This window comes from Aythya ferina (genome assembly GCF_964211825.1).
Source record: "Aythya ferina genome assembly, chromosome: 5".
NCBI classification, from domain to species: domain Eukaryota; kingdom Metazoa; phylum Chordata; class Aves; order Anseriformes; family Anatidae; genus Aythya; species Aythya ferina.
This window is the reverse complement of record NC_140301.1, coordinates 1,378,044-1,405,853: the sequence shown is the minus strand read 5'-3', so window position 1 is coordinate 1,405,853 and position 27,810 is coordinate 1,378,044. Positions and strand designations below refer to the sequence as shown.

Genomic DNA, 27,810 nt, shown 5'->3' with positions numbered 1-27,810 from the left:
TCTTCTGTCCTGTCCTGGGTCTCCAAAATTCACTGGATGCATTTTCTTGCTTTCCTATGTGGGTTAGTCACCCACAGATTTAGAACTTGTGGATGAGTTATTGTCAGCCTCCCTTTACAGTGGATAAATGAAAGAAATTATTGAACTCTTTTTATGAGGTGTGATAGTGTGTGGGATGGGTGGAAAAAAAAAAAAAGGAATGATGCCCAGGATACTTCTTTGTATAGCTTTGCCAGAGGACGTGCTAGCCTTTTTTGTTTTTGTTTTGCCTCAGGTTATTTTTAAAAAATGAGGATTATGAATGGTTTTGTTGCCACAGAAGACAGAGTGTAGAAAGCAAACTGATCTTTGTGTGTGGAAAGTATGCCTTTTAAGCACTGCTCTCTAGAAAGCTGATAGATTTATCTTCCTGAGCTAACAGACAACCTGCTGTTTTATTAACATTGTGTCTGGTCTCATTGGCTTTTTGTTTTAGACAGGACTGCTGAAGGACATGGCCAGATGAGAGCCAGGCTGGCTCTGCAGGAGGCAGCGCTGGGGCAGAGGGCTGCCTGCACTCCCTGGCTCCAGAAGCAGGCCTTGAGGGGTGGTAGGAAGACAGATTCTTTGGGGGGTTCAAAAGCTCACACTCCTTATGAGGAGAGAGAAACTACCCTGCCTGGAGCTTTGTACTTTATTCACGTGTGTATTTTAATCATGAATTTTGGAAGTCATTCAAGGGATTGGAGTCTGAGAATAAGTCCCATAGAAAATGTATTAGAGAATGGGTAGTGCAGTTCCAGATGTGTGATACACTTATTTAGTGCACTAATAAATCTGGTTGACGTAGACAGGAGCTCCTCGTTCAAACTGTGTGTGTAACGCCTTGAAATGTAGTGCCTGTGTTTGTGTGCATGCACACGTGTATATCACGTTTGTTTTCTAAAATGCTGGAGTAAATTTACTACTCGTGGCTTTTGGTGCTTCATAAAACTAATAAAAACTGAAGAACCAATTGCTAACAGGTGAAATCTGTAGTAGCACAGCTGTATTTGGAGAGTAAAGAGGTTTATTAGCACTTCGGAGGAAGAATTGCGTTTTTTCATAAATAAAGGAGTCCTTTTTTTTCTGAGACTACGTCAAAATCCTGTCCTGTGAAATAGCCTTTAAATGACGCTTCTGGCAAAGCTAGGTGTTTTCATTAGAAAACTCATATTGATTCTGTTACTTTTAGACTCTGTAGCTTTGACCTGGTGAAATGACCATGCCCTCTCCTGTGGTGCTGTCCTGCACCCCTCCAACACACAAGGAAGTGCTTTGTGTTTCTAAGGGCAGCAGGCAGCAAACGGCCACTGATGCAAGTGTGTTCTCCCTACAGAGACTTTGATGCTCTGAATGAAGAAGACGTTGTCAAAAACAACCAACTGGCATTTGATGTTGCTGAGCGCGAGTTTGGGATCCCCCCTGTGACTACAGGGAAGGAAGTGGGATCAGCCGGGGAGCCTGACAAGCTCAGTATGGTCATGTACCTCTCCAAGTTTTACGAGCTGTTCAGGGGCACACCTCTGCGGGCAGTAGGTAAGCTGAATCCAGATAGCTCTGAGTTCTCCCAGGTATGGGGAATGAGAGCACTTCATACAGGCTGCTCACAGGCACTGCTTCTGAGCCAAGAGCCCCTTCCCAGCCGAGTGATTCTGGCACGTGAATGTGTCTGCAATAGTTACCTTGCCCTTAGAAAAGGAAAGAGGGGAAAAAATTGATGGGAGAACAGGGTTTTGGAGGCTGTTGGTGGTTTCAGAGAACAGAAGCAGTTAGATAACTCTTGCTTGAAATCATTAAGTTAATATATGAGGTCATTAAGAGTCCTCCTCTTGTAAGGATGACTGCCTAAGTCATGCCCATTCCTTGGCATTTCTCTTCCTCTTTTAAAAAGTCACCCCACACCTTGTATGATTTTTTTTTTTCTGAACAGAAGCTGGTGACAAGCAAAATGGAGAAAATAATGATCTTTGTTCAGCAAAATCATCAAACTTCATCTTTAATAATTACATCAATTTAACTTTACCAAGAAAACGAGTACCAAAGGTAAGCTGTGAAGAAAGACTTGCCCTATATCTTTCTGTCTTTTTAAGAGATGAAAATAAACTTTCAGGTTCAGAAACAAGGGGTGATTATATATCCTAGTATTAAAAGACCCGTAGAAGGAGATTTTGTGCTCATATTAAAAAAAAAAAAAAAAAAAAAAAAAGTAAAATAAGATTCAAGAGTAATCTAAAGTAACACAAGAATACTCAGTCATTATGGTGTTTGTAATGATAGAACTGAATTATTGTCAGTGTCAAACTGCTGAAGCATTAATAATAAACACAGTTAAGCATTCTCTGTAAATGCAAGTTTCTTAATCTCAGTGAGAATTTGTGTGTACTTGGGGAGAAATCATATTAATTCTCCATGTTAATTTTCTTCAGCAAAAATGAAAGGAAGGGGAGGAGGATGTTTTATTTGGTGTGTTTATAAATTGCAGTTTTCAATTTAAAATGTTGGAGATCTTGGCTCTCTTACCTGTATTGTCTCTTGTATTTTCTTTCTGGAATTTTTTCAAAAGGCATTTTAGGAGGTTTTGTGTAATGCTAGATGCTAAGTTTTATATTTTGTTGTGTGGATGGTTGGATTTTTGTTTTTGGTCGTTTTGGAAGAAAGTCTGCAAGTTCCCTGGGTATGGCTATTGAGAGCCCTTCAAACCCCTCTATATAAATAGAGCCCTTCAAACCCTTCATATAAATGTAAAGCCTGCGAGAGTGACAAACAGTGAGCAAGACTGACTAACATGACCAAGATAATGATCTATTCATACATACCCATATACTTTTCTCTCCTTGTCATATATTAATGAAAACTTATTGACATGCCCTGTTTATGTCCCTGTATGAAACACATCCATGCCTGTACATGTTGTAATTAAAGACTACAGGGCTTTGAAGGGGTATGGAGACTGGAATTAATACTGTCTGACATAGGATTGCGTGCAGTGGGAGTATTGTTTTTGTATTTCTGAATGGATTATAACTTCAAAAGTTTTGTATGATTTAATTTAAAAGTTACTGTAATGAAATTATTCAGTAACAAACTTTCACCCTCTGTCTATTCATTAACTTGGGCCTCTGCTGAAGGGAGACCTTAAGGAGGGGCTTCGCTTTCACAGCCAAACCTACCTTCATTTTAACTTCATTTTAAATGGGGAGTGTCTGCAAAACTTGGCTCTGAGGCAGCAGTGTCTCTCTGAGACTGCTCTAATCCAACTGATGCAGATTAACCAACACGAGTTAGACAGCAGCCCATACTCCTCCACCAGAATGAATTTAACTTCCATGTTTTCTGAAATACAACTTAATGCAAAACTGTTCCAGGTTTCGAGTTTCCTGGGATATGTAGAAATTAAATTAGTTGTTTTTGGTGGTGGTGGTTGGTTGGTTGGTTGGTGGTGGTTGTCTTTTTTTTTTGTTTCCTTCACTCAGTATTTGCCAGTGCAAATACTCTTAATTTTTGCCTGCAGAAATACAATTTTCCTACTTGTCTTTGTGTTTGGTGTTCTTACAGGTGTACATGTATGTACTACATGTCTCAATGTTTTTAATATGTTGCTTTTTAAATTTGTTGCTATCCTACCTTTTCAGTTGTAGTAGAAATGTGGATTGATTTTTTTTGTTGTTTTTTTTTTGTTCTTCTCAATCGTCTGAAAAACTACTTGAGAATTTCCAGATATTTCCTAGAGTTAATTTACATCTCAAATTTTTTCCATCCCCAAACATATTTTCAAAACCAGTGGACAGTCAGCTGCCCAGTAACCTCATATATCCTTGTGAGGAAATAACTTTTCCCTGCCACCCACATACACACAAAACAAAGTGACATGTTTCCCAGCTAACCAAGCAGTGAGAAACTAAATAGGCAAAATAAACATTGCATTTTCTTGTGGGTGACTTCTTTAGAAGAAAAACTTTTTTTTTTTTTTTTGTGACCACAATATTGTTATTTTTCTCTCAGTTATTTGCAGAAGTAAATAGACTTCTGGTAATGGGGAAAGCTTTCCATTACTAAGGCATACAGCCCTCTGACTAACCTCCTGTCATGAAATATGCCTTGTCTCATAACAGGAGGTATAGTTCTTGGCACTACATGAAAGCATGATGTGATTTGCCTGATGGGCCCCTTTGGTTTCACACCAAAGGGGCTTGTTTGAAAGGAGAAGGGGAAGCAATATTTTGCAAATCAGCTTGGGGAGTGAGACTATCAAGGCCGCTTACTTTATATGAGGATTTGCAGCCTCGTCATGGGCGGGACATGAAGCTTGGCAAGAAGTACACTGCTCAAGTTGGGACAGAGATTCGCAAAGGAGATAACCGTCATAAACTATCTGGGAAACGAGGCTCCTTGGAAAGCAACTGCTTGAGTTAAAGTGTGGCTGTGGTGTTGTGGTTCTTTGCCCTGCAGAGAGTGGTGTTGAGTGCTGTCCAGGTATGATAGTAGGAGAGCATTTGTGTATTGTGAAAAGTCCAAACCCACATGGGGTAACATAGTGTCGTGTGTCGCTTACTGAACACTCTGCACCATACAGTTCGTTCTTTTATCTGGCTAGACAGGGGATCCTTATCTGCGTGCGGCTGGTGAAAGACCAGGAAGCAGAGGCTGGAGCTGGTGTGGCAGTAGCAGCTCCTGGCAGCCTCTGCAGGTCTCGTTGATGTTTTCCATTTTCCTACCAGTGTCAGCAGAGTTTGCAAGGAACTGAGATTTCCTGTGCTCCAGACTAAGAAATGAATCAAGGTGTTTACACAACAAAGGGCACGATCCTCTTTCTTGGAGTTCTGCTAGGCAATTAAATTGCTTTGTTTTTCACTTCTTTGTAAGTAAGTTAATAAAAGTCTTTTTATGTTGCTCCTGAAAGGCAACATCTGGTTTACTTCATTCACTTAGACAAACTCTGCTTTTATGTGGTACAGATTATTATGCAGAATACATTGTGCTGTTCTGCTGTTCACTTTTTCTTGGTAGACTAATGATTATAGGTAGTGTAAAACTGGATTACTGAGAGCTGGTGCTTGAAAGGCAGTATACCAAAGCATACGAAGTAGTCAAAATATTGTCCTTTGATTCTTTCAGTGCTTGCCCAAAATAGGTTTGAGATTACTTCTATTCACTGCATAATGATTTATTATAAATGTGTATATGTAAAAAGAAAGCCTGTATTCTTTGCTCTTTGTCTCCTTATTCTTTTTTTGTTTGTTTTAATTTGCTGAGCAATCATTGAGCTGCAATGTGGGCAAATTCAAATAAGCGGAATGTGTTTATTGTTCATAAAATATAAACTAACATGACATTTACAAGACAAAAAGCCCCCATGTCATAACTACATAAATTGTGCCGTCCCTTAAAGACTGAATTTAATGAGAAAAGACACAAATTTTTAAGTATTGACTATTTTGCAAGTTCATGCAAACTGAGTGTGAAATATTGTTTGTTTGTGTAATTTCCAGTAAAATGACAGCATACATGCATAGCTTCATGCATAGCTTGAGCACAAAATAGGCTGTTTGCTTGCTTAAGTACTACTGTGTAAAACCAGAGTTGGGAAGGAGAACCCTGCAAGGGAGATAGATGTTTGAGGCAGACAACAATTGCTCCAAAAAAAGGGACACATTTGCACTATGAAAACATGGTCTGCATGCAGTTGAAAAAGATGCAGAGCTATAGTGGAAGAGTGAGTCGTCTTGGATTGCCATATTTATCTGGAAACCAATGTAGTGTAGATTAAAATTCACAGAATAACTGATGCTCAAATGCCTTTTTCTTCAAGTGTGTGCTAATGCTTTATGAGTTACAAAGTCATCAGTACTTAAGGAGGAATAGGCAAACATAGGCTTGCAGGAGGAATAGGCAAAAATAGGTTTGCAGGTCCTCTGTTGAACAATGTGTAAGATTTTCCCTAGCAGAGCCCAGTAGGAGCTCCCAGTCAGGGCTGCTGTTACATACATGACTACTGCCAGCAGGGCTTCTTGTGCAAGGAGCAATCCTCCTGAGCTGGGGGACCTAATGAGGGGTGCACTGGCACTGCTTACCCATGGTCATGGTATTTAACAGAGGCCAGACCACAAGACCACACTTGCCTGCTTGTGGAGCTAATGCCTGGGAAAGAAAGGATTGAATAAATTTGGTAGCTGTTATAGTAATGCATATACTTAGTTGTGCTTTACTGTTTCAGGTTGAAGGGAAAACAGAAGAAAATGAGACTAACAAAAGACGTCGAAAAGGTCATTTTGGTGCCTTTGAGGAGGTTAGTGCTGAGCCTGAGCCGTGTCAACACATATCCAGTTCTTTGATAAGCACCAGTGCTGAGGAGGCAGCAGAAGTTGGGGAACTGGGGCTTGGTCTCTTGTGCTTGGTAGGAACAAAAAGTCTGTCACCTTCAAACTTTGAATGCACTGTTCTCTGTGTGGAAAACAAGCTAAACTTACTGAAGTCATTTCGCAGAGATAAGAGCATTATGTCAGTCACACCAGTTTTCTTTCTGACCCAAGAATGTTTAAGGTATAGGTGTGTTTGTTTTATTCCTCCCAACTCAATTATTTGAACAATTTCTGTTTAAAGAGTTTGTATTTTCTGTCCACTCTCTCTGATTTAGTTACCTTTTTGACTCTCTGCTTTGTCATCCCTAGTACTGATGCGTGTTCCCTTTTTACTGTGCTCTGGGGCCAAAGAAAATATTTTTTCAGTGAATTTTGCATGCTAAGCAGTGTCATTTTTAATATGCTATGGACTATATTTCCTCTCATCATTGGCTTATAAGGATGTCATTTTCTCTCTTTACGAGTGTCATAGGTAAACCTGAGGAAAAACATTGTCTGTTGTTTTCTTGCAGGCTTCAGGCTTTTCAAGCCAAGCGACAAGTGCTGGGAAAGAACAGAATGATAGTAAAGAAGGAATGAACCAGAATAAGGTTAAATCAATGGCAACTCAGCTGTTGGCCAAGTTTGAAGAGAATGCTCCAAATACAATTTTTCGGAGGCAGGTAGGTCATAGATGAAAATAAGTCATTTCTGAAATTATGCTGTAGTCTCTCCTTGTGAATGGGATGCAGATCTCGGGGGGGTGGGGTGGAGGGAAGTGGATCTGTTAGATGTTTGGATAGGGTTTTCTTTCCTTGTTTTTAATTCTTTATGCTAATTAAAGGGTATTCCTCTTAATTTTGTGGGAACAAATATAACTAATATATAGATCATTGCATTTCAATATGCTATATTATAGTGCATAGTAATATCATGTGGAATTGCAGAGACTGGAAATCTCTTGTAAACCAGTCTGTAGAATTTCTCCTTGGTGTAGGAGTCTGTTGGCTGCATGTGATATTACAGAATAACTTTTTTTTTCTTTCTGTGCTTTGTGAGTAAAGGTAACCAAATACCCTGCAGACTCTTTCTTTGTAGAACATTTAAAGAAAGCATAGGAAGGGAGCCTAATCTTTTGGAAGATATGTACAGCTTTTATTTCCATTCCTAAGGAAGGCATAGTAGAATATGTCTGAATATTTCACAGCACTTTCATAGTTTGTTGTTAATGCTGGCGGTGTTTTAAAATCATCCTGTGCTGTCATGGTAACAATGGTAATCCCCAAATCACACTTTAGCCAGTGAGATGGCTTGGTAAATCAAACGAATTCAGATCTCTCACCTGAAAGATCTGAAGGAAGGATTTGCAAGGTGTCAGAGTTTTGTCAAAGGTGGTGGCTTTCTTAATTCTTTGTGCTTGTATGATTTTCTTTGTTTACATTCTTAAGTCCTCAAAAGGTGTAGGCTTTACAGATGTCAAATGACTTCCCCAGTCTAGGAACCATTGCTGTTTGCACTCTTTCCAGCTACTTCTCTTTGCTCTGAGATTTGTGCATGTCATAACTGAGTAGAACTTTGCTTGTTCAAGGAAACCTTGTTGCATTATTACCTTTTGATCATAGCCTCTCTATGAACACTGAATTTTTTGAATTTTAAGTATATCTTTGATGGTAAAAGGGTTAATAAAAATGAGTAGGGGACAAAAATCTGCAAAGCATGTTGATTGAGTTCTATAATACTGTTTCTTTAAAAGCAGCTTTTATTTCTTTCTGCCTCAGAAGATCTTAGAATCCTATTTACCGTCTTTCTTTTTTCTCCACTCTGTCTTCATAATTTAAAAATGCTTTACAAGGAGCAAATAGATAGACCAGCCCTGGTCTCTTCTGATTCTCCTGTTAATCCTCGCTTTGCTAAACCTAAGGATCCAAGTCTTCTTTCACCTCAACCAAAAAGGCAGGTAGGAACTCATGTAGATAACACCTCACAATCATATCATTCCTCTTACTGCTGGGAACCCAATGTTATTGTGTAATTACAGAATCTATAAAATGATAATTGGATATGATCTGCAGAGTTAACAGATACATTTAGCTGAGAATTGTGAAAACTGCATTAAAGTTTAGGCTTAAAAACCATTAAAGATTTTTATACCTGCTTAACCAGGTGAGAAAAATATTTGCAAGAATCAGTAGGTGCATAGAAAGAACCATAAAAACCTAGAGGTGTTGATCTCCATGTTATCACATCTAGTATCCAAGTTGTGTTTAGTGTGCAAGAAAAGTACAGCAATAGCTGACAATTTTCTGTGTGTGTACTTGATGCTTTGTGCTGTTGTAATGAATGATAAGGCAAAGGGAGTTTTCCACTCTAAGAAAACTGGAAAAATGGCTAAGCTTGAGCATTGGAAAATCTCATATTAATGCCCAGGTTTTCTACTTCATTGTGCAGCATCATATACCCGGGGCAAAATTTTTGAGAACTTTAATTTTTCTCTTAGCATTTCTAAAGCAAGCAATCTTTATATCAAATAATATTGATATTCACCTTAAACTACAATTTTTGAATTACTGTAAATATTCTGTAGTGGTCTTCTAATTTTGCCACAGACCACTCTTGCATTTGTATTGTATGTAGAAATCTCCAGGTCAGCTTGATGAAAACTGCATATTTGTGAACTGTTTGAGAATTATTTTAAAGGCAGATGTGCTGTTCTGTAATGTCAAGAGCACACTGCAAGTTGATTAGAATTAGTTTTTCTTAATTTTAATTCCGAAGATTTTGGACCGATGGGATGAAGTAGAAAACTGTCATGAAAAAAACAACTGGAAGGTTATTTTTAAGAATGAATTTAACAAAGCTGAACTGGTTTGGCTGTTTTATTTACTTCAAAAAATATATCATATAAAGATAAAAATTCAGAGACCCATTCTGAGCTCCTCAGAAAGTGCTTCAAATCTGAAAAGCATTATATCTCGACTCATGCTACACTAGATCAAGGATTATGCCAAGGATTACTGTTGGTATTTTTACAATTTGATTGACCAGTTTCAGGTAGATATGATGCTAAAACAGAACTTTGCTTTAAAAACAAACAAAACGCTAGAATAAGATGTTGTCACGTTCTTCTCCACTAATGCTGTCTGGAGTTATTCATTAAAAACTGAGGCAAAACTCAAGAAGGATGTGAAGACCTTCATAATTTATGTAGCACCAATGTATTTCAGTGCATGGACATGAGTAGTACACTTGCAGTAGATAGTGTGGAGAGAGTGCTATGAGATCCAGGAGAACATTTCATTTCTTGTTCCGTGCATGACTGTGCTGCGCTTTTGGAAGCTTCCTTAAAAGCTGAATATACTGCATGGTAGTGCAGAAAGCAGATTATTTTTTTCACTTCAAGTGTTTCCCAGTTTCAGGTGGTAGCTAGAACTGAACACGAGGTCAGGGAACCCAAACAGTCTTTAAATGGTTCTGATCATATGGCCAGGAGACCAAAGACTGTAGAAAAAACAGATACCCAGCCCAGTCTGTCAGAAACCTCTGAAAATCTTGCATCTGCCTGTTCCGCTGCATTTGTACTTTCTGGAGTGCTTGAGCGTCTTCAGAACCTGGAGGAAAAAATGAAACAGGTGACAAGCAAATTCTTTTCCTTTCTCTCTCTTAACCACATATATTAATCTGTATACTGTATTTGCCCTGCATATGCTGGCATTTTCTCTGTTGATTTTTAGGTTATATTAAGACAATAAAAATGCTTCTTGCATACTTGCTGTATTCTGGTGAGATGTATAACATTGACTGAAATCTCCCTCTCTTTCCTGCTCTCTTTCCTGCTCTCTTTCCTGCTCTCTTTCCTGCTCTCTTTCCTGCTCTCTTTCCTGCTCTCTTTCCTGCTCTCTTTCCTGCTCTCTTTCCTGCTCTCTTACTGCAGAAAAGAGCTCAGACCATAGCAAGTAGAGAATTCCATAAAAAGAACATTAAAGAGAAAGCGGCACATCTTGCCTCAATGTTTGGATGCATGGAGTTTCCAAAGGTGAATATTAGGTTTTGCACCTGCAGAATTGCTGAGTTAGAAGATATATTTGAGAATCCTTGGGGGAAAATGATTGCCATGGTTTTGTTTTTAATTTTCCTTTCATTCTGGGTAGATCTGAAGAGTAATTTGGATTCCACTGAAAACTGCTAAAAAGCTTTAAATATTATTGCATAATTTAATTGAGGTAAAACACAATCTAAATCATAAAACTAGTCAGAGTACTTCTGTATAAGGGAAATGTCTTAAAATACACCACATAGAATCACAGAATTTCTAGGTTGGAAGAGACCTCAAGATCATCGAGTCCAACCTCTGACCTAACGCTAACAGTCCCCACTAAACCATATCCCTAAGCTCTACATCTAAATGTCTTTTGAAGACTTCCAGGGATGGTGACTCCACCACTTCCCTGGGCAGCCTGTTCCAATGCCTAACAACCCTTTCAGTGAAGAAGTTCTTCCTAACATCTAACCTAAAACTCCCCTGGTTCAACTTAAGCCCATTCCCCCTCGTCCTGTCACCAGGCACGTGGGAGAACAGGCCAACCCCCACCTCGCTACAGCCTCCCTTGAGGTACCTATAGAGAGCGATAAGGTCACCCCTGAGCCTCCTCTTCTCCAGGCTGAACAAGCCCAGCTCCCTCAGCCGCTCCTCCTAGGATTTGTTCTCCAGGCCCCTCACCAGCTTCGTTGCCCTTCTCTGGACCCGCTCAAGCACCTCGATGTCCTTCTTGTAGCGAGGGGCCCAAAACTGAACACAGTACTCGAGGTGCAGCCTCACCAGAGCTGAGTACAGGGGGACAAGCTCTGGTGAGGCCTCGTGTTGCATGTAAGTGTAAGTAGCTTGCAGTTTCTAAGGAACTGGTAAGCAGTAGTTCTCAGTCAGCAAAATTTGGCATTTAGTTTTGTTGTGCTTTCTCCCAGCACTACATTACCTTGCTGCCTGCAAGAAAATTGAGTACAGTAATTCTATTTAATGTGAAAGTTTTGCCATGATGATTTCCATGGCTCCTCACTATGAAGAAGTAAAGAACAGTGGAAAATTGTCGTCATTATCTATTTTTTTTATTTTTATTTTTTTTTGGTGCATGACTGTGAAATTACTGTCTTAACCTGTGCTAATGTCACTCTCTGTTAGATAACTCTTCTCTGTTTCTGCTCTACACAGAGTAAGCTACCTACTAAAGGCTTATCCCATTCTCAGCCCCCAACTCCCTCTTGCCTTCCATCTCATGATTCAGCTGCTGCCTGTCCTCCGTCATCTGTAGGTTCAACTTCCCCTGCACTTCCTTCTAGACAGGTACTCTATTAACAGATTTTTCCTGTAAAATCCAAACTTGTGCTAAAGTTGCTTGAGAAATAGCTTGGATGGAAGGTACTGCCTTTGCATGGTGGATCTATTGGATAGTTTGTATTTCACATACAAATTAAACTTTACTTTCTTTGCTGTTGCTAATTTTGCATGTTTGTAAGACGAAAGTCAACACTAAAAGTAGTTTGGGTATAAAGCTGAAGAACAGAGTAAATACTTGAGAAAACTTTTACCTAAATTCAGAGTTTTTTGCATCACTGCTTATTTCAATGTTAAAATTATAAACAGTAATTATCTGTTGTTGGATAATACCACAGATACGCGTAGGAGAGAGTGAGTTCCATGTTGTGTATATAACTCCATGTTATGGGATTGGTTAATTGTGCTGTGGGTTATTTTTCTTTTTCATAATACTATCACTTGGGCCTGCAGGGAAGAACACGGATCATACTGCTTATTTTAAATAGAGGATGTGTGTTAGAATTGTATGAGCATTTGTTGGCATGGGCAGACTTTAATGTTGTTTTCTTTGTTTGCTTATTTGTACTTTAAATTTTATTCTGAGGATTAATTGGCAGCACATAGTTCTTTGTAACAGCAGGCTTCACACAGAGGAACTGTGCATGAAATGAAAGCAATTAGATAATACTTAAATCAGAGGTATTCAGCTCTTACTACTTACACAGTGTTGCTTTTATCTGTGAAAGATGAGATGGCATCTATGAGTTGGCTTCTAACTCCTCTGTTTCAGGATTTTAATTGAGGAAAGTTGGATAATTCACAGCTTTTCAGGGACAGTAAAGGCCCAGATTCCTTTTACTTCACCCAGATTATGTAGCAGCAGGCTGGTAACACCGCAGTATTGATTAGGCTTGGAGTGGACATCAGGGTGGAAACATCAAGTTTCTAGAAGCATTGGAGGTGGCTGCTGTGACCCAACGTAGGCAGTGCTGGAGCTGGTGGCCCTGCTGTCTGGCACACAGAAGTGCTGTTCAGCAAAATCAGGTACTGTCTCCATTTACTGGGGCAAAGGCGAAAGCATTCTGCCTGCTCTTGTGTTTAAATGACAGTAGTTTTATGAAATATTCATGAGTATTATCAAATTTCAGGTAAGTCAAGGCTGAAAATGATTTCCTATCTGATGGGTGTTCAGCAGGATTATTTAGTGAAATTAGTCTAGATCACTTTAGGATTTTGTTTTTTGTGTTTGCTGTGTTGGTTTGGTTGTCTTCTACCATATTGTTGATGCTAGTTGGAAATGGGGCTCACCGATGCAACAGTAAATGAGCAGGTAGCTATTAAGCTGATCTGTGGTTTGCAAAAGTATGTTCCTTGGATTAGATGGAGGTATATTGAAAAAACTCTCTTCATCTCTCATTCCCCAGGAAAATATAGGCTACGAGCCCTTCAAGGACATTGCAAGCCCAGCAGGTGCCTAACTACTATAATCCTCTAATCCCCTTCAGCCTTAAAATCATTCCTTTGCCTAGATTCACCTCTTACTTTTTATGATCTAGGAGGTATAACATTTGATGGACTTAAAGCAAAGTAATGTTTTTCAAAATATTGGGGTCTGTTGCTCTTCTGTTCTCGAGTAAAATTGTGGCACTACAAAAAGAGTAAAAATCAATGTGAACTAGGCTTTAGCAAATGAGAACTAGGCTCTTAATCTCATTATAAGCAATGTTTTTGCTTATAACCCTGCTTTTGGCAGGGTGAAGCACATATGAGGCTAGAAAAGCTTGTTCTGTCACCAGCACAGTACATGTACCTTCATCTTATTTGGTACATTGTTGCTAGGTTAGGTAGGACTACGTTTATTCTTTAGTATTCCTACGCATATGGGCATGCTGATGCTTAGTATATTGCTCCACAGGCTTGTACAGTCTCAGGTCCTCCTGTATACTGTATGCTCCGCACATGTTTAAATATAGCGCATTCAGCACAGCATAGTTGAGAATTTTCAAGTAGCCTGGTAATTAACAGGCTAGCACTTACTTTCCCCCACTCTGAGGCAGATGTGATAATAGAAAACTGATCCAAATGAACCCCAACTGATGATGGATTATTGTAAATATTTTAGTGGGAAAAGTAGTAATTTAACAGCAGCAACAACAAAACACCAACCCTTGAGGTTTTTTTTTTTCCAAGGTTGCCAGTGAACGCAAGTGATGTTGCTGGTCTTGTCCTTGCTACAGGGGTTACTAAAGGGGTGGGAAGGGTGCTCAGGATCAGTCAGCCCTGATGCTGGGCAAGGCTGCTGCAGGTAAGGAGCGGGTACCTGTGCTTCGTGTCTGTGCCAGGTATGATAAAGGGTCACCATGAAAAGGGAGATTGGGGTCAGGCTTGGGTGTTCAGATAAGGGACCTTTGAATGGTAAGGAGCAGGGTGCTGGGGGACAACTTTCAGAGCAAGTTATGCCAATGTGCATTCGCACTACACAAGTAAAAGTTGATCCTGCCATGAGGACGGGGGAGGGACTCAGTAGCTCTTTGGGTCTATGTCCATGACTGGTTTTGTGTTAGTGATGTGTTGCTGATGATGTTTATGGATGTGTCCAGCTGTTTTTCTTCATCCTCTTTGTTATTGAAACTAATTCAGTCCTATGATACCCCATTACTTTAGTTTTACCTCTTTGGCAACTTAACTTCAGCTCTGTGTCTCTTTGAGTTACACAGGCCACATTTTGGCTACCTTTTGTTAATTCTAAAGCAAAATATTTTGAAGAAGCAGATTTATTACTGTTATTTTTCCTGTAAGAGTATGAAATCTTCAAGGAATGCCTGCTGCTGTCTTGATTTCATAATAGGCAATCTATATGTACTCTTCCATGATTAAGTTGATGTTCCTGCATTTTGTGTGTTAAGAATGCACAGTTTTCAGAGCATGAAAGTTTTGTTGTGCTTTTTAAAACAATAGCTAAATGTGCAGTATTATATATACATAGATATGTGTGTATATATAAAACTATGTATATAAAAGATAATATTTCAGGTGCACAGCCTGCACTTTCAAATAGTGTGCATGCTAGTTTAATAATGTGTTTGGACCTTTGTGATGTGACTATATATTAGTAATGGTCTGTGTTCATGTTACCTTGAGGATGGGTTTGTAGGACTATGAATTTGTACTTGATCTCTTCTGAGAGATACCACTAGCTAAGTGTAGACTTCAGTATGGAAAGGGACCTCAGGACTGGTAAAACAACAGGAAGAGTTCCCATGGTGTTGCTGTGTGTCCTGTTTTTCCCAGCAGAAGAACAGAAGATGATAGAAGTTTTATTTTAGTAAGACTTCATAAGATATGACCTGTAAATATCAGCACCTTCCTGTCATTTAAATAGTAGTGTCATTTCAATCTCAAGTGAGTACTGAGATGATTTCAGTACTGATATGTTATATGATATGTTATCAGACAAGACAATCCTTTGTATCTGCTGAATTTTTATTGGCATAGTATTAAGTATGGTGTCTGAGGAGACTTACTGTCTTATTACAGAAACATGTTGTTAAGCCTCAATCCTGAAAGGAGCATTTGAAAGTGATTCTATGGATGCATGCTGTTTCTTCCAGTTTCTTTTAAATATATGCACCATAACATACAGTCTTTTGAACTTATTAAGAATTAAGTTCTGTACAGCAGTGTATGCAAGTCAGTAATAATCAAAGCTCCCTTCTAAGTTTAATCAGCTGTCATATTTCGTATAAAATTATGAGTTAACAGGGGAAGTTGAAGAAAGCTAAGCTGTGTAAGAGTTGACAAGTTCTCTAAAGGAATGTGCCCCTGGTGTGTAGATGTGAGGTCAGACTTTCTCTTCTGCAACTGGAGTTCTTATGCTTGGGAGATTGAAGGGGAGAGGATGTCATCAAAGCCCTTGTCCATAATTGTCCATAAGCTGGATGAGGTTGAGAGAAGACACGGGGTGGCTTGGTGGTGATGCTGTTGTCATACAAGGGCTGATGATGAGCCTTGCAAGACAGAACTGCTCTGGTGCTCCCTGACCCTCTGCTTCTCAGTGGGTTTCTGCTCATGGCAGGTGCTCACAGGGCTGCCCCTATAGTTTCTTGCCTTGCCCTGCTATTTTTATTTCCTGATTGAATGCTACTTAAAAGGTGCAGTGCTGCAACTGTTGTAAATTATCTTCTCTTGTCTACCCACTTCTCTGATTCATTAAGGAAAACCAGTAGCAATCTTCTCCCAGTAATGTATCCTTATTAACCATTTTCTCTAAAGTAAAATGTAATCAGTCCTCAAGTCTATTTGTTTCCTTCCCTTCCTCCTGGTCAGCACCAACAATATTCGTGTTGGTGGTTGTTGATTAGGAGACAAGAGCAGACAGCAATCTTTTTGGTTGCTAGATTGAACTAAAATCCCATTTGCTTTTACATGGAATGTGAATTCACAGTCATTACATGAACATTTCCTTTTAAAAACGTTTTTAGAAGTATATATAGACATGCAATTTTCTTGTTTTGACTGCCTTAATGTTGACACAGATTGCTCCAATGGGTGGAGAACAGAAATTAACCAACCTGACGAATTGTAAGGTATAGTTCAGGCTCCAGGATACTTTCCCTGACATTCAAGTACTTCCACTTTAAGCGTAGTCCTACTGTTTAACTGATGAATGCTGCAGCATTTCACTACCTCAAGGGAATCTTTCTGCTTCAACAGACTTTGAATGGTTTATTTTTCCTAGGAGCTTGTGGTAATAAGTTGTATGTGGCCTAAAAGTTGTTCAGAGGTGCATATTTTAGAGAGGAAATTTTTGTCTTCTATGATCTTAAATAATAAAAAAGAACTTAGTTTTCCTATAGTAGCAAGTAATGTCACTTTTACTCTCTGTTTCTAAATTAATATACCATTTAAGACAGAGTTGGGGTATATACTTAACAATTTACTTTTCTGCCACTTTCCTACAAGTTGTGCAGGTATTAAATAATATTTTAATAGTTTTTTATATTAAGCAAAACCAAACAGTACAGAAATTTGTCCTTTAAATGGCTTTTGTTGTCTTCACGTACATCCTTTATATCTGCCTGGATATAAAGACAAATCTATTATGATACAACACTCAAAAGATAAGGGGAGCTGTAAGGGGCTGGACATGTTTTCAAGTCCCTGCACTTAAATTCTTTATTAGTATGAATATTTTTATTAACCATAATTTTTGAAAAAACACCCACAGTTGCATTTACATTTTTTTTGCATTTTATATTTTTCTCCTTTCTTCAGAGTGACTTTATGATATTTTAAAAACGCTCCATTAGCAAGACTGTGGTGGCAGAAGAAAACTCATTTCACTGAGAAGCATGAGACTTTAAAGTTTGGCTCAGTGGGAGGCGAATAGAGAGTAAGATGTGAGATCATGGGTCCTGTAGGAAGGAAAATGTCCTGGCTTTAGAAGCAGAGTATCAGATACCTGGCCATACCAGAATGGCTCTTGCTGCTTTTGGGTTTCCAGAGGGATTGTGGGATATTGATTAAAAAAATAAAATCACTACAGGAAACTTGAATTAGGGTAGCAAATCTTAATGTAAATCTATGAGATCTTCACAGTCTCTTCTTCATGAAAAGAGAACTAGAGTACCCACCTGCCACACACACACATATATGTAGCTTTCTCCTTTTCCACCCCCAGGTGTATTTGTGGCTAGAAAACCTGGCCCATACAGTCAGTGGCCTGTCTGAGAAGTGTTTGGAGCGACAGCATAAGGAACTGCTATCTTCCTGCAGACCTGTTTGTTAAATTTTGTTAGAAACAGCCTAACTTAGTAGTGGCTGTAATGGTATGACTAAACAGGTTAAAAGAGGTGTCTTCCCTGCATGAGTACGGTTTCTGAAGTTTTCCTCAGCGCTAAGAGGAGTCACTGGAGAGAAGAAAGATTCCTCTCTGAGCATCAGCAAACTGTTTCTGCGAGGGACTTCTAGTAGGTGTTTGTAGAATGTTTCCTGAAATGCCAGTTTGAAGTCTGTCATTACGAAGTTGAGCCCACCTCAACTTTCTGAATTATAACACCAAAGGTTTAAAAATTCAAAGTGGTGGTGGTGGTTTCATTTGTTTTTTAATTTAACACAATAATCCATCCCTGATAGCCAGGCAGTAGCTCCCAGCTCAGCTGCTGTGTGCCTTTTGCAGACGCAGCAGGAAGCCTTGTGCTGTGGGAGCAGCAGTGGCTCCTAGCAGCTATTTCTCCGTCATCTGAAAGGAGAAGTGTGTATGGACTGCCTAGAAGTCTCCTGTGGCCACTAGCTCGACCGTGCTGATCGTGCATGAATGTGCTTGTGCTCTGCTGGACTTGCCTCTGCTCTTTCTGAGAGCCTGTCTCTATCATTGCTTGCATTCATTTGCATGTTTTCAACTCATTCTCATCTTTTTCTCATTAAATTCTTGAATAACCAAGCTCTTCCTTCAATTCTTCATCTTCTTCCTTTTTCCGATTAGATGACTGTAGGAAAGGTCTCATGTGCAATTGGAGCTATGGCAGAAGTTCTTGTCAATCTATATGTGAATGATCACAGACCTAAGCCACAAATTCCCCCCCTTGAACTGGTAAGGCTAAACCCACAAAGAAACAACAACTTGACTTAAAAACAGTGTTTTCGAGAGTGTCATCCTGACTTAAGACCCTGGTTGTGGAGCACCTCAAGTGTTATATCTTAGTCTAACACTTATTAAGAAATCAAGTGCATATTGACAATACATGCTGATGCATATGCGGATATGCTGGAATTGTTGCTCTGAATATATTCTATTTATATTTTTATTACTTGCCTGTATGAAATAAAACTTCAGGAGACTTTTATTAAATGTAATTACTGGTACAATTAATAATAGATGGTAGCTATTAATCAAGGTGGCTTCTAAAAGAAAGTTTTGTACAGTGCATGTTTATGCAATCATTTTTAACATACAAATGCTGAATCACCATGCTTCATTTTGAAGAAAGCTATTTTTATACTCTGACACTATCCTGTGTTGAATTCAGAACCAGTCTCTGGACAGAGCCTCAGATTCTTGCCCCATTCCCTATTCTCCATCTCCTGCCTCCGCTGCTCAGAGACATCAGGTATTGGGAAGCTAAGTAAGGTGGTGTGTTGCAGTGATGATAATTACTTATTAGCCAGCACTGAACTCTGATTGCTTCCACTTTACTGTAACTATCTGACCTGTTCTGTTAACATCATATTTTGAAAAATGCATTTCTATGCTTTTTCACTTGCATGGTTGTTGATTTGGAAAGTTTTGTGTAGTTCATGCTCCAGAATCATCCAGCACACCAAAATGAGATTACTAAAGGTAGGTTTGGTTTAGGATTCTGAGTTTTTAAGCACAAGAGTGTGACTCATGATATTGATAATTGTGACTTAAACTTAACATTAAAAAATTGTTCTGAGGCCTTCTTTCACTGACAGATTGAAGATGAGTTGTGTGGACTGCATGCTGGTGTCTGTATGTGAGTGGGCTCTGCCAAGCTTGCACCTCCACTGTCCCAAGTGTGGCACCCCTCACGAGGTGAGGACAGGAAGGGGAGGTGGTGGCAGCTGTGGTAGAGCCAAGATGCTCATCTGTACTGACCTATACACAAGTAGAATGCATAATGTAAAGTAACTTCTTCATACCTGTCTCTAATAAGAAAGGGGAAGCCCAATGGTGTCTAGTCTATTTAATTCATTTTTCTGTGTCTTTTGCATGTATTATTATCCACAAAAGATAAGGTTTGTGGCAATAAAAAAAAAAAAAATCAAGTTAACTGACCAAATCCAACACAAACTTTGAAAATATTTCATGTTGTTGATACGGGTCATATTTTAAAATCCAATGTATTTATAGTATGCTGAAAGTCCATGCTAGTAATGAAGCTGATTTTTAAAATAAACCAATCCCTAGCTTGGGCTGTTGTCTCAGAAGAAGCGTGGCTGAGGGGGGGAAGTACATCTGCAGGTGATGGACGTGGTGGTTCAAACCCCAGCATCAAAGACTGTCGTATATTTCGTTCTTGACTTTAAAGCACAAGCCTACATTTTCATCAGGGGTATGAGCTCAGTACTACTGAGCTGAACTGAGTCTTCAGGGCTTCCTTAGCTTCAACGAATCTCTGTTCAAGACCAGCGAGGTCTGCCTTTGCCTTTGTTTGAGAAGCACTGCTGCCTGCAGCCATGAGTGGAAGTACCTGGGACGGTGTGGCACAGGTTGCTGGGTGAGCGTGTGGGGCTGATGCTGCTCTTGGACCTGAGCAAACATGAGGTGCAATTCCAGTTGCAAGCTCACCCCTTCAAGTCCTTGTGATGTCTGATTTATGAGTTGCTGTATAAACCTATGGAATTGCAGCCAGAAAGTAATAAAAAAATAAAAAACTGACTGATGCTTATTTTAATTGTGTATATGGTGGGGGGCTGCATAAAACTTCAAGCATCTATAGCAGCTGCCCACTTTAATAAGAATTTCTATCTGGGTGCTGTGCAATGGCTTCATATGCATTTCTATTTTTATCTTTTAACAGGGATCTCTGCGAAAAGAATTCCCTCAGTCTATTGGGGGGAGTGACATTTGTTATTTCTGCAAAAAAAGGGTATATGTTATGGAGCGTCTGAGCGCAGAAGGCTACTTCTTTCACAGGGAGTGCTTTAAGTGTGAAATATGTTCTACAACACTCCGTTTAGGAATTTATGCCTTTGATGTTGAAGAAGGTAATACAGGAGCTATTTAAGAATATTTTAAAATGTCTGAGTATTGATACTTCTAATGGAACTGGAGGCAAAAGGCCTGGCCAAGTAGCTCAGGAGGAGGTCTGCCAAGTATGTTGTTTGTGTCCATGCCGATCTTTGAGGCCTTGTACTTGCAGTTCTAGTCTTTCAAAAGAAGCCGGCTGGGACAGACCTGAGCTTATTTAAAGAAATCAGAAGTGGAAAATAAGTCAAGGGACAAAAATACAGTTTGTCCAATTACAGGTCAAAATCAGGGGGTAGGGTGGAAAGGTGTTTTTTCTCTGACTGCCAACAATAAAGGGCTATCCTTATCTCTCACTTATTACTGGCCATTAAATAAAGTGACTTGATAAAGAGAAGTCAGAGCAGTAGCAAACTTAGACAGGTGAATATTCTTTCTTTCAAGATGTTCTGGCTCAGGAGGTGAAAGTCGGTAGTAGTGGCCAAGCAGCAGTGCCATTTATTCCAGTCAGCTGTAGGACAGGAGGTTCAGATCTTGGGCTCCTGATGCCACCTACAGCCTAGGGCTTGTGGACGGGGGATTATTTAGTTTTGTTTGGTTGCTTCTTTTATTTATTTAGAGGGAAAATATTACTGTACCTAAATTCCCTTGCTATTTCCAAATGATTTGAGTATATCTGAGTATCAACCTGATCTCCCTCCACAGAAGGATTAACATCTCAAGGCCAAAGATTGTTCTTTTGCAGTCCAGAGAGTCTTCAGCAAAGACTTTCTTGAACTGGTTATATGACTTTGCTGCTTAATGTCTTTCATTGGTTTATGGCTTGGTATTCATTGAATTTTGCTCGTGTTATATATTAATCCTAAACCTGTTTGATAGATGAATAAAAGGCCTTATCTTATTTAACAAATGTGCAAATCTGCATGCTGTAAAATAAACCCTTTCAAAGCTGTAGGCAATGTGCAGAGCCAGTGGCCAGTTTTCTATTCCTTTCTTTAATAGACATAATAGTGCATTTAATAGACATAATAGTGCGTTTTCAATGCACTATTGAAAATAGTGCATTGAAAACAGTGCACCTGTAAAAAGTTGCATCATTTACTTTTTTTCTTTTAGGTAAATTTTACTGTAAACCTCATTTTACACACTGCAAAATCAGTAATAAACACAGAAAGAGAAGAGCGACATTACAGGTTCAGGGAAAGGTATGTATGGGTTATGTTACTAATGCAAGAAATACTGGGGGCAGCTTTATCTGGAGCAGGGTGCAATACATGTGTAATCTGGTTTTCAAATGAAACGAGGTCTTCCTTTGTAAAATAAAGTTGAACTTGAGAATAAATGGAAATTAAAATATATATATAAACTTGAAGACAATAACAGAAACTGAATTTTCCACTTTTTTTTTTAGAAGTATGTTTAATATATTTTTTAATGCTTTCTATAAGGAGGCAACAGAAGCATGGAAGAAAGAAGAACCCAAATCTACAGAGACCACCACAGAAAGCACTTTAACTACTGCTAGCAATCCAGAGGACAGGTCCCCAGGTATCCTGACTTCCTTCTTTAGGGGCACTCTAAGTTGGCCCCTTCGGGTGACAAGGGATCTGCTTGACATTCCCAGACGCCTGTCTAACTGGATGCATGGTTTTCTGCACGCTACCAATCTTCATTTCAGGGACAATGCATATAACTATACCTACTTGTATGAACTCTTGAGCCTTGGTGTGCCATTCCTCTATGCTCTTCTAGAGGTACTTACTCATATGTACCGGGAAGCAGAGCTATCACTTGAAAATGTGCTTGAATGGGCAAAAAAATTCTATAGGGTTTAAATTTTTCTGTGTGTCTTGCTCAGGTTGTGCCTTTCAGATTTTCAAAATTAACAGCCTCACTATTTTCCTGAAGATTTTTTTTTTCTTACTTTTCTTGCAATTTAATGTGCAACTAAAACAAACAATAGATTCCTTCTGATACAAGCTAGGTGCAATTAAAGTTTTCAATATAAAATGTACTGTATGTTAGATGTATGTACTATGTACTGCATGAGTACATATGTAGTATGTACTGCATGAAGGGCAGTGTCCAGATACATTTCCGGAACTCAGAGATGGATGAAGGATATTTTGTAGATTTTCTTTTCCTGTTTTGTCCTGTTTGTGATAAGACCATTGGGGGTGGGTACATTTTAAAACCTTTCTTGTCCACTTCTCCCTGCTTTCCCCACTTTTTTTTTTTCTTTTTTGGACTAAGAAAGAATTTGTGTTCTTTCAGATGTTTGGGGAATATTTATGGAAAAAAAATGACTGGGTTTTGAAACCTGAATACGGCACATCCCTTTTCTTCTTGTTTTCATCTTTCCTCTGGGTTATGAGGTTTATAACTTGCATGAATGTTTCAAAAAAAAAAAAAAAAAAAAAAAAAAAGAAAACCGTGTACTTAATTCCTTAATTCATATTGCTCCTAGTCATGCCTTTTACATTTCTCACATGATAGATACCCCTTGTTGATAGTGGGTATAATCTGTAATACTAATTTATTTAACGTTTTGAAATAAATCTAAAGAGCAAATCTCAGTTGAGTGAAAGCTTGATTGAAACTGCATGCCAAAGAAACTGATAGTATAACTAGACATGACTTATTCCTCAATTCAAGGCTTCCTCATTAGGTAGCTGATTTGAGGAATATCAAGTTGTGGAATACTCATGTTACTGAAATTATGGTTATCGTGCCTCCAGACAGGCACTGGTCCTGTTGTATTCTGAAAGAATTCCAAAACAAGTTTTGAACAAACTACAAAAACCTACAAATTTATTTTAAGGATATTACTTCTTAATCAACTATTTAATTCATTTCAATGTGTAAAGCTGATGGCAAAAAAGATTAAAGTCTGTTATCTGGAGCAGTTGTTAATAAGTTTTTCAGGTATCTCTCATCAAGGTCTTCCTTCATCAAAAGATGTCAGGGGCAGGTTAAGTACACCTATTTAACAGTAAGGAGACACTGAGAACATCCCAAATTCTGCTTGCTTTCTCAGCCTGGTTAGCCAATGATGTAAGCAGGCTCCATGCCTCAAAAATACTTGAATGTTTACAGAGTCACAGAATCATCTAGGTTGGAATAGATCTCTAAGATCACCTAGTCCAACCTCTGACCTAACACTAACAAGTCCTTTAAAGTTCAGATGTTAACCAGAAAATTGATAAAAACATAAATATGACAATATGAATAGCCTAAAATGAAAAATATCTGTAGCATGTACTTTAGCTGAAATAATATGGCTTAAATAATAGGAAATAATTTTACATTGAGTTTGTACCAAAGTTTGAGGATGATCTTTTAGTGGTCTTAAGTAACTGTGCTACTTATGAGCTGGCAGGTTGTTTTTATCTTTTTTTTTTTTTTTTTGGTTGGTCGTTTTAACATAATGTGGGAAAAGACAGTTTAAAGTTGTTTTCTTCCATAAGTTTTAAAAAGAAATGTGTGTTCTGTTTAAAATAAATGACAACTGGATTTTTCCTCTAGATACTTTGACTTAATTTTTTTCAACTACAAGGATAAAGCTTTTCACTTTTTATAGTCCTTATATTGTCTGGGGAAAAATTGTGAAGTATGTGCACAGAACTTGGAAAAAAAAAAGCTTGAAAGAATTGTTTAGTTTTAAGGTAGCATTTGTTTGAAATCACTTGCCATTAATGCTCAAACATGTTAAAAAAAAAAAAAAAAAAAAAAAACTTTGCTAGACTGGACACAGTAGTTGTTTCACTCTAAAAAGGAAAAAAAAATGCAGTGTGATTTTCTGTGTTACTCCTGCAACACAACAAACTGCTAACTGATAAAGTTAGACTCACCATCAATTTTAATTTCAGCTTGTCAATAGCGCAGTCTCATGGAACATTTTTTCCTGAAATTTTCTCCTGCTGTTCACTACAGGAAATTTTTCTTTTTTCTTTTTTAAAGATAGCAATGGTTATATATAGATTTATATAATGGGGAGAGGAAGAAAAAAAACAAAACACTAAATTCCCACAGCAGAATTCAGAAAGAGATATGCAAAATGAAACCATTTTCCTGAAGGATCTTAATTATATTACATATTCCACTGGAATTTTGCAGGTGATTTTTGAATATAACAATCTAATTGTTAGATGTGTTTGTAATCTCTTTATCTTAATATTCTGTTAGATTCATAGCTATTTGTCCTTATTCATGATTTAATGAAAAAAGCATTTTCATTTTGGCTAATTCTTCTTTGTAATCTTTCTGATGCTTTTCTGTATAACCAAGCTAAGTTATGTATTGTTTTTTTCTGCTCTCTGCCAATCTCCCTCGTTACTTTCAGTCCAATTCATCATTCCGGTGTTGCACCCGCTCACTGGCTGAAGCCCTTCTGCTCTCAGGTGATTTTTCCGCTTGCCAGTTCACAAACTGTGCAACTAACACTGTTGTTTGACAGCATTTCATTGTGTTGGGTTTTGTTGTATTATTTTAAGACCATTTTAGAGCAAACTGTGTGTGTCTGGTATATTAATGGATGTGAGCTTTGGCATGATCATTTAAGCTGTTGCTGAGTTCATAGTTCTAAAAAACTTAATGTCTGCTCTCTCTGTAGAGAATGTTTTTCCTCTCTGTGTCTGTGCATGTACACTTTCTTGTGCCTTTCAGGCGACTTAGGCAAGTAAATTAATTCTTGAAAGAAACAGTTAAAGCCTTATTTCTTTCAAGGAAAGATTTAAATAAGGTCAGGAGAAGAGCTAGTTGATTCTCCTGGTTAGCATGAACACTTTCTTCCATTGTGCTCAAATACTCAATGAGCAAATTTCCATTGAGCTCAAATATTCAGTGAGCAAGCAATGTTTAAGTAGGGTGGCTCTAAGTACTCCTTTGCTTTCATAAAGGAAAATTATGATATAAAAAGGTTCTGTTGAACAAAGCAGCCAGAGCAACACAAGTTCCATTCCTCCATCCCAGATAACATACTGGGCAGGGCTAACAGAAATAGATGCTATTTTTAGTCCTCAGTGTCAAAATGCCAAGTTTACATAACCAAAGTGTTTTGGTTTGAGCTGCTTTGTTGATTAGTATCAGCTCTAATGAGGCCCCATTTGCCCTTTGATTAATGTATTTGTCTTGCTGCATGAGAGGCTGCCAATACTCTCCATGATAAATTTATGCAGCTATTTTGTATGTATTTTTGCATGTAAGATCCAGTATGTGTAACTACATGATAATCTGAAAGGAGAAATGCATCCAAAGAAGAACCAAGAGCTTAGTCTGAAAAGCAAGTGCTCTGTGGTTTTGTTTGATATGGTCATGACCCATGGCAGCCTTTCCTGATGAGGATGCCCTTCAAAGGGAAGGGTGATTGGGAACTGTCCTAAGTAGCAACTTGCAGGAAGGGCCAGACATCCTGTGTCACTTGTCCTATTTCAAACACCTCAGTCAGGAATGCAGAAGAGCTGCAAGGTCAAGAGCCCAGCGCTCCTTATCTTGCTGACCTGTATGCTTGCACAACTAAAGCATCTCTTCGTGTGGGTAACCTAAAATGTCTTGATGACTTTGAAAGTCTCCTTGCTGTGCCCACACAGAAGCATCTCTATTCTAAGCATCACAACCTGGAAAAATGGTTAGGACATGGCTTCCTACAGATTTAATATGTTTTTTTGCTAAGCTCAGCATGCTTTGAGATGAAGGTCATAATGTAGAGGTCTGCCATTTCAAATCACTTTCCATTGCTGTGTTTTTTTACCGTCTGTTGCAGAGTCTTCCTAGCTCTTCCTGGCCAGTGAGGATTCTGTCCTTCTCCTAAATTTTCTGTCTTGACTTCACTTTACAATCTTAATGGAATATTTTTATTAAATAGTTTTTAATGCTGTGTTTAATTTTTCACATGGAAATCCTGTATTTTGCACACAGTGAAAATTGTTTTAGCTTTATTTATGGTATTTGTTGTAAACAAAAATAAATGTAGTTCTTTGTAAGTCTCTTTGTTTCATCTCTTCCTTTTAAAAATACTTACTGGTAACTTCATGCTTGTTTTACAAATTCCTCTTCTGGTGGATGCTGTTGTGGTACCTTTGTATTGGTCTGACCAAAAGGCCAGGGGGTCTCACTGTGATATTACAGTCAGGAGTGTGTTCCTTCACACTGGGTTCCTTGACTATGATATTCTGCACTAGTTATTCTACTTGAGACCGGGAGTTGCCTGGTACTGGGGTTTATCCTTCCCGGGAATGATAAATCAGTGTTGCTGAGTGTGGAGGCTGCTTGTATTGCATACATGAACAACATTAGTCCTCTTCTCTTTGACTTCTATTACTTTTCCTTATGTTACTTTTCCCTTGTTTTTTTTTTTTTTTTTTTTTTACATAGCATGACTTTTATGACATTTGTTAATAAGTTAAAATCATTTGGAATCTTGCATCACATACAGGAAAAGCAATTAACAATTGGGGGGTAAAAACTCCATATTTGTTACTGACTCTGGAGTGCTGCTTGCAAGTTCCCTTTATCTTCTGGAGCCCTGGAAGCTGCAGCTAATGGTGACTTATTATTTGGTAACAGTGGCCCTGCTTTATTTAATTTACTTAGTTTTCTTTCCTTTGTTCTGTCATGAATTTTTTTTTTTTAATTTTATAGTTTTTAAATCTGGTGTTCTACTTCTTAAACAGCAGGTTCTCCAAAACAGCTTTTCTAAGCTTTTGCTCCCCATCATCATCTTTCTTTTGCTCACCCTGCAGTTCTTAAGTTAGCATTTCTGCCTTTGTATCAAAAGAGAAATAAATGACAGATAGTCCCAATTATTTAATGGAAAGATTGTGTCATGTTTTTTTTTTTTTTTAAAGTCGATTTAAACTGAGCCTCACTAGAGTTGTTTGAATAATAGGAATGATTTTTTTTGAAAGAGTTGGTAGAGACAACATTACAAAAGAACAACAAATGTTATTCTCAATGAGCTATTCTGTCTGTTCTGCCAAAGCAAAAAACATGATGCACAGTAGAAAGTTTGCTGTCCCAGGGGGAGATTATTAGCATAATGAAAACATAGTGCAGGAAATGTAATTTAAGGCAGTACTTGGCACTTCCTTAATTGCAATGGACAAAGCAATTCAGATAAAAGTAAATGTACTATTCATACAAATTAGAGTCTCACGGCAGGATCTTTTTTTCCATCTTGATAATCTTGGGCAGAGGCAGTGGCATGGAAACATCAGAAGAGGTTTTTATGGAGGAATGGCTCCTCCAGCCATTCATCCCCGTGAATGGGAGGGTTGGTTCCTCCTACTGCCCCTCTGCTGAGCTCTCTGAAAGCTCTGGTGCTTCCAGTCTCCAGCAAGCACATGCTGTTGTAGACACACCCCCAATGCAGTAATGCTGTGCCCTGGTGTGTAGCTGAAAGTGGCAGCTGTGCCTGATGGAAGGGCAAACAGGTT

At 38.5% G+C, this 27,810-nt stretch overlaps 1 protein-coding gene across 26 annotated transcripts in view; it reads left to right on the top strand.

Annotated features, from left to right (window-relative positions):
• MICAL2 (microtubule associated monooxygenase, calponin and LIM domain containing 2) overlaps positions 1-27,810 on the top strand; it is a 163,516-nt gene that overhangs the window by 90,117 nt on the left and 45,589 nt on the right. For 10 of the 26 annotated variants that reach the window (XM_084519769.1, XM_084519758.1, XM_084519765.1 and 7 more), the window contains 13 exons: positions 1,358-1,557; positions 1,952-2,064; positions 6,236-6,307; positions 6,893-7,042; positions 8,212-8,316; positions 9,770-9,988; positions 10,291-10,392; positions 11,563-11,694; positions 18,152-18,259; positions 18,696-18,776; positions 20,211-20,397; positions 21,494-21,582; positions 21,826-21,925. In XM_084519769.1, the coding sequence (XP_084375895.1) occupies positions 1,358-1,557; positions 1,952-2,064; positions 6,236-6,307; positions 6,893-7,042; positions 8,212-8,316; positions 9,770-9,988; positions 10,291-10,392; positions 11,563-11,694; positions 18,152-18,259; positions 18,696-18,776; positions 20,211-20,397; positions 21,494-21,582; positions 21,826-21,925 (1,658 nt within the window). The other 16 variants (XM_084519762.1, XM_084519768.1, XM_084519756.1 and 13 more) reach the window with 14 other exon arrangements.